The sequence below is a fragment of the Sciurus vulgaris genome, assembly GCF_902686455.1.
Source record: "Sciurus vulgaris genome assembly, chromosome: 10".
NCBI classification, from domain to species: domain Eukaryota; kingdom Metazoa; phylum Chordata; class Mammalia; order Rodentia; family Sciuridae; genus Sciurus; species Sciurus vulgaris.
The window spans coordinates 70,916,403-70,923,651 of record NC_136470.1 but is presented as its reverse complement, the minus strand read 5'-3'; the positions used below and the strand labels follow the sequence as shown (position 1 = coordinate 70,923,651).

Here is a 7,249-nt window from a genome sequence, read left to right as displayed (position 1 = left end):
TTACACATACCCCTGTTTTGACTCCAAAAAATTGAACCCTTCTATATTTAACACAATAGGAATATCTTTTCTTGTCAGTATTCTTTTTAATGGCTATGTGGTTTCATGGAAAATACTCAATTCCTTATTAATGCACATTTAGTGAATAAACTGATACAATGAGTACCCTTGTAGCATTTTTCTACAATACAATTCTACTCATACAAAAAATAAAAAAGACCATATAGTTTAAAAAGCAACTATGTTTTAAAAATCAACATCTGGTTATCATTTTATTTAAATTGACTTCTTTCTAGAGCTATGAGAATTTAAAAAAACAATTTTTTTAATAACCCCATGTATATAAGATACATACATAAAGTTCTTTTTCTTTTTTTTAATACTGGGTGGGGATTGGACCCAGAAGCACTTAACCACTGAGTTACACCCCCAACCAGTGCAATTTTTAGATCTTTCTTGGAGGGAGGCAGTACCAGGGATTGAACCCAGGGACACTTAACCACTGAGATACATCCCCAGCCCTTTCTATATTTTGTTTAGAAACAGGGTCTTGCTAAGTTGCTTAGGGCCTCACTAAATGGCTGAGGCTGGCTTTGAACTCAACAATCCTCCTACCTCAGCTGCCTGAGCTGCTGGAATTACAGGCATGTGCAACCAACACCCAGCCATCAATTTTTAAATTTTGAAAAAAGGTCTCACTAAGTTGCTGAGGTTGGCCTTTAACTTGTGATCATACTGCCTCAGACTCCTGAGCTGCTGGAATTATAGTCATGTGACACTGCCACCTGGCATAAAGTCATTCTTAAGGCAATTACTGCCAGAAAACTTTAGATTCTATAAAATTATACCTATTATATGAAATAATGATTTATAAGAAAAAAGTTACTAACTTTTTTAAATAGTAAGAATACACACTTTAGTTATGCTCCAAGATGTTACAGAGCTAGAAAATAACCAATTTCAGTTAGTATAAAATAGGTTTATTGTCAATATTCAGTCATTAATACAACTCAGGTAAATGAAACATCACTTCATACAAGGCGCAGATACTCTAAAATGTTTTAATTTCACGCATGGATTATAAAACGATAAATACTTAAAAATTACAATGCAAAGAAAAAATATTACAAAAAATACAATTGCTATAGATCCTTATATGAAAGTCCTTTATTTTTAAAGTTCTGCCTTCAGGAATAATACCATGCTACATATCAGAATCCAAATAAACTATGTTCCTTAAGGTTATAATGCTCAACAATATATAGAATGCACTCTAAAATACCATGTCTGACAAGAATCAAAATCAAGACAAAGTAAGCCTTCAACGATGTTTAGAAAGAGGGAGAGAGTGTGTATGAGTATAATCAATTTTTCCATGCTTATTTCTGAGGGAATGATCTCCTTAACTTGTAGCACTGGCAAGAGGCCTGTAGAAGGAAAAAAATGGGACCAGTCTCAACTTTGTATAAAGGATTTTCAAATCAGAACAAACTCAGACAATTCTAAGGCACTGTTCCCAATACCCTTCACTCTTTGACCCTTTATATGAACTTTTTGTCTTTTGTTCATGTTTTTCTAATTTCTTCACAAAGGTTTAACAAGCATACTGTATTCTATCACCCAAATCCAAACCAAAAGGCATTAAGCAAAACAGAATCTACCAGTCTGGTCAATTCTAAAGACATGAATTCCAGATTAGACATTAATTAACAAGATTCACGCATATCCTTCCCTCTTCTGTTCTCACCTCTCCTTACATCTTGACCCCCAACCTTATTTGGGGGAAAATATGAAGTTTTGGTGTGTTTCTCCTCATTAGTGGTTTGCCTATTAGCAAGCTGCTCTGGTTGGCGGCAATAAAAGGAATTGTTTGGAATATTTGGTCAGACTAGATAAAAAGATGTCATCAGTGAATTACTGGAATTTATTGTAGTAGGCTTCTGTAGGCAGGTAAGAAGAATTTACCTTATGGGTTTTCCTCACTCATTTCAAAAGGGAGAAAAATGTCTTTCAAAGGAAAGGAAAAAAATTAAGAGAAGGAAATACAGTAAAATATTAATACTGTAGTAATAGCAGGGAAGGGAATGCTTATAGCCAACCTACCTTTCTGGGAAGTTTCTGGCATAAAAATCGAACTTTCTCTCCCATTATTCTTTGTACAAGATTAACGGGTGCTTAACATCAACAGAGCCGGAAAGACTCTTAAATACTTTTCTTCAAGGGTGGGGAATTTCTTTTTGAAGTGAGCATTACAGAAAGGAGGAAAAGATAGGGAAAGATCATTCAAAGAGATCTTCAAACATGCGCTGTCCCATTGCTATGTATGCTTCCTTCTCTTCTGGTGTCATCTGGGTCACCAGCTCTGGCCGCTGGCTCACTTCACTGTATGAGAATGGACGGCCAGCCACCAAGACAATGGGGTCATCTGCTACTTCCTCAAACTCATCATCGTCTTCCTCATCCTCTTCCCGACGATGTGCAGCCATAGCAGCTGACTGACGGGGTGGAGAGTCATCATCAGACTCACTGGTTTCACTCTCTGAGTCACTGCCATTGCCAGCAGTCACAGGAGCAGCTGCTCCCACTGAGCCAGCTGTGGCAGAGGGAGTCTTCTTCTCATGAATGAGGAGTGCTCGCATGACCTCCTCATTATCATCAGGCCCTGCATGGCCTTCCTCACGCTCCTGAAATGCATCCATATCTATGCCACCTGGGGGTTAAAAGCCAGAAAGTTAAGATCCTTAAATATAAAAAGAAATCCTTCATAACTAATGAAATATATATATTTTAATGTGCTATGTTTTAATAGGTAATAATATAATACCACAGACCTCACTGGTTCCATTTTATTGAGTTGCTATCCATAAAATATTCAAAATGTTTCTCACAATCTATAGCTTAAAGAGTATAATGGCCAAATACACAGATTTTTATGAATAAAATAGAGCGGATATGAATACTGGTTATTCCACAATGCAAGCTACATCACCTTGAGCAAGTTATTTAACCTCTAAAGTTCAGTACCTTTTCTATAAAATGGGATGATAAAAGAATCTACCTTCTAAGACACTGAATATGAGCATATGAAATGATGTCTATGAAGGACCAAGTACAGTAGCTGGCAAAATAGGATATCAAAACATGGCTCCCCATCTTGCTCAGAGTAAAAGTCAAAGGCCTTGTAATGGCCCATAAGGTTCTATTCCATCTGGAACACCACCTGACCACTTACCTCTTATCTGTTCTTCCGCTTCCTCATTCTGTGTCAAGTCACAGTAGCCTCCATGGTGTTCCTAGCATATACAGGCACACCTCTACCTCGGGGCATTTGTAATGCCTGTTCCCTCTTGCCTGGAATAGTTTTCCTGTAGGTCTTCAAACAACTAACTCCCTTATGTACTTCCATGTTTTTACTTAAATGTCATTTTATCAATGCTCTATTTTTTCTCCAAAGCACTTATTTTCTAACATCATAAATAACATTTACCTACGGTGTTTGTCACAGTAGATATATGTAGATTCAAGGATGTAGGTTTTACTACAATAAATATTTATCTTTCTTAATTCACTAATAGTCCACACACAGAATAATACCTGCCATTTGTTAGACTTTGAATCAGTATTTGATAAATGGGTGAATAAACGGCAGTTTCATTTTCCTGAAGCAAAATAAGCATACTTCAAACTTTTTATAAAAAGGTATCTGATTTCAAGAATATTCTCTCATCACAGATCTATCATTTTGTATATTCATCTTGACTGATATGTTGTAGAAGAAAAATTTAAGAAAAACATTTGTATTCTGCATTCTGATAATACCAAACATACTACTATTTAAATATATAAAAGAATTAAAAGTATTGGATGGAATCTGACTCCTTGATTCAAATACTAATAATTTATTAGCTGTGTGATTCTTACATCATCTCTCTCTGCTTCACTTTTCTCAAGTACATAAAGGGAAAAAAGTAATAGTATTTACCTCACTGAATTATTGTGGCAATTAAATGGATGTGAAGTACTTAGAATGGGCCTAGCACTTAGGAAAGTATTATCTACCATCATCATCATCATCACCAAGAGAAGGCTAAAAAATGGTCAGTTCTAGCCATGAATGAAGGAAAAACATCTTCTCATTAACACATCAGTATGGATGAACAGGAACACTGAACATTTTGGAAAGAAGAAAACTCCTATGATTAGGTTTGGGGTAGATAAGAGAGAAAAAAGAAGGTCCGAAAAAAGATTTATGACAATATGGATAACTAAGCTGGAGTTAAAAATCAAACTTAACAGCTGGGCTTGATGGCACACTCCCAGCAACTTGGGAGGCCAAGGCAGGAGGATGGCAAGTTCAAGGCCAGCCTGAACAACTTAGGGAGACCTTGTCTCAAAATACAAAATAAAAAGAGCTGAGGATGTAGCTCAGTGGTAAAGTGCCCCTGGGTTCAATCCCCAGTACCAAAAAAAAGAAAAGAGAAAATCAAATTTAACCATTTTAAAATATTGCCAAAGGCAGAATCTCTTCCCAAGGGATCTATTTCAATGGAAAACAGCAAGGAATGCACATGAGTCTCTGAGGGAAAACTGCTAAGAAAAGAATGTTCCAAACAGTTACCAACACAGGATTTTAATTTATGTTTAAAGTAAATGTGAAATTAGCCAAAAAAAAAAACAAATTAGTTTTGTAAGGTAAATGAAGTAATAACTAAGAGATTTCTAACAAAGAGGTTTGGAGAAAGAAAGGAATTGTTTTATTAAAGATACAGACAGGAAAAAGCAAGGATAAATGAGAGAAAAGTAGAAACAGCAATTCTAGGAAAAGTCTTACTTAACAGTTATAAATTATTAAGATGTATACTATGAAACAAGTTCACTGATGACAATAAGCAATTCTGGGGCTTAAAGGTCAAGCTGCAACAAAAAATATAGGAAGAGCTAAAGATTGTGTAAGTGGACAGAAAGGTAGCAGATCTATTTTTATATAGAAAAATGCAAAATAAATGTGTCTACAGAAAAATAATCTAAAATATATTAAAGACATGATCCAAGCTATCAAATACAGGGCAAAAGAGCATCCTAAAAGGTTCCTGAACATGTTTCTATTATCATGTTTCCAGAATCAAAGAAACAACCAAAATGTCAGGTAAAAATCAGAAATATACTGGAAATAAAACTGAAATCATTAATGATTAATCATGTATAAACACACCATTCTGGTCACTACATCTCAAGTATATTAGGATGAAAAATGGTATGAAAAAAGACAAAGTAAAATAACTATGGGTGGGGATGGCTCTGGGCAAGAAGACTATTTGTAAGGACAGCAGAATAGAAAGGAGTTAGAACTTTCAGTACAGTAACGAGGACATGATTGAAGTCTGTAACATCTGGAAAGATACCAACGTGACTTGAGGTTTAAGGAAAATTTAAGTATAGGACAAATATGACCCACTTCATACATGCACTGTTAGTCTGTTCCACCTCATGAAAGTGACAGTCTAACTGCTATATAATCTAGAACAACTTGAATCAAAATAACTAAATACACCAAACTAATTTAGTGAGGAGGGGAGAGTACAGTATGGTGATCAAAGAAAACTTTTTTCTGACTAGAGTTAAAATGTCAAAGAGAATCACACTAGAGAAACTATCTAAAACTCAACATTACCTTTACAATCCCTAGAATACACAGTATACTAAATGTTCATTTTTAAAAGGAAAAGAGGTTAGGGGAAAGGCCAAAACCTAGTGAATTTCAGTTACTGATGATTCCTCATCAATAAAGAACCATACTCAGGTGATATGCTAACAACAATATATAACCTGGGAATAGGGGCTGATGAAATCTAACCAGAGGAACAGAGCCTCCCTGCCACCTGTTTTTCTAGTTTCTGAGTAGTCCTTGTCCAGTCTTAGCCTCCCATTTTCTATATTATCACACAAAGTCTTGAATCCAGTATCCAAGACCTGAACTTAAAAAGCAAAATTTTATAGTTCTCAAACTTGTGAAGATTATTATGCAATTCTCAACCCTTTCTGGCTCCTAGAGTCCCAAAATTCTTTAGAATAAATTTTCGTCAACCTTGGAATATGAGATATTCAATTCTTTACATATGTAGCATTTTGTATACATTTAAAGTAGCACAAACACCTTCATATTTTAGAGGAAATAATATTAAAATATTTGAACTAATGTATAGTTATGGCTTTCAATTCAGAAAAATAAAAATACATATAAATTAGGGTAGTAGAAGATTAAAGGACAAATGAATTTGTAAAACAGGTACAGTGAATTGCCCAGCTATTTTCCACTAAGTCAAGTTCATTTTCTACTGAACCCAAGAACAAAAACTTCTACTCTTACCTTCCTTCATCTCTTCAGAACTATATGCTCCTTGGACAGTGCTCTCTCTCAACCAAATTGGTCTCTCCTTGGCAGATTTACCCTCCAGTGATGTGCGATGAACATCATCTTGATCTTCCATGTTAATGACAACATTCTGAGTGTATAAGTCCTCATAGGAGGGGCCTTTGGTAGTCCATGCTTCTCGGTGGTGCCCACCTGACAATCCAGCAGCTCCAGCAGGAGTTGCTGAACGGTCTTTGCTATATAAAAAGATTAGAGGAAAGTAGGAAGAAGAAAAATTAAGTCTCAGTGTTGGAAAAGAAGATGGTCACTAAAGTGTCATGAATAAATGCTCTTCAGCTTTAATAATTCTCAGGCATCTCTTCTGTAACTCAGGGAGAAAGTTGCATGGATCATAGCAAGACATCGTGGGGCTGGGTTTATAGCTCAGTGGTAGAGCACTTGCCTCGAACGTGTAAGGCACTGGATTTGATTCTCAACACAACATAAAAATAAAGAAAATAAAGATATTAAAAATTTTTTAAAAGCCATCATATTTATTTTTAAGTTCCTCAAACACTGAATCCTGTGGTTTTATAGATTGTGATGTTTCAATAAATCTACGAGAGGGCAGGAATGATAATGGTTACATAATTCACTTAAAGATTAAAAAAAAATAAAAAAACTAAAATTAGGAACTTTCCTAGTAACATCTTTCATGTTTAAAATAAAATACGTTATAATTTTTAAAAATATTTTCTTAACTCAACCCAGAGTAATCCAAAGTGATTTTGGGTGCTGACCACAGAAGGTTATTAGAAAATTATTCTACAGAGTAAAACCTCAACTCAGAATTAAATTCTCCTTTTACAACTCACGAAGTATCACATATCCCTCTGC

The 7,249-nt window shown here is 35.2% G+C and overlaps 1 protein-coding gene across 3 annotated transcripts in view; it reads right to left on the bottom strand.

Moving 5' to 3' along the window:
* Window positions 1-1,047: 1,047 nt before the first annotated feature.
* Window positions 1,048-7,249, bottom strand: part of GTF2E1 (general transcription factor IIE subunit 1) — a 30,148-nt gene continuing 23,946 nt past the window's right edge. For 2 of the 3 annotated variants that reach the window (XM_079155322.1, XM_079155323.1), the window contains exons 4-5: window positions 6,368-6,609; window positions 1,048-2,710 (exon numbers count right to left, since the gene is read on the bottom strand). In XM_079155322.1, the coding sequence (XP_079011448.1) occupies window positions 2,280-2,710; window positions 6,368-6,609 (673 nt within the window). In that variant the 3' untranslated portion in view covers window positions 1,048-2,279. The remainder of the gene's footprint in view (window positions 2,711-6,367; window positions 6,610-7,249) is intronic. The other variant, XR_013766456.1, reaches the window with a different exon arrangement.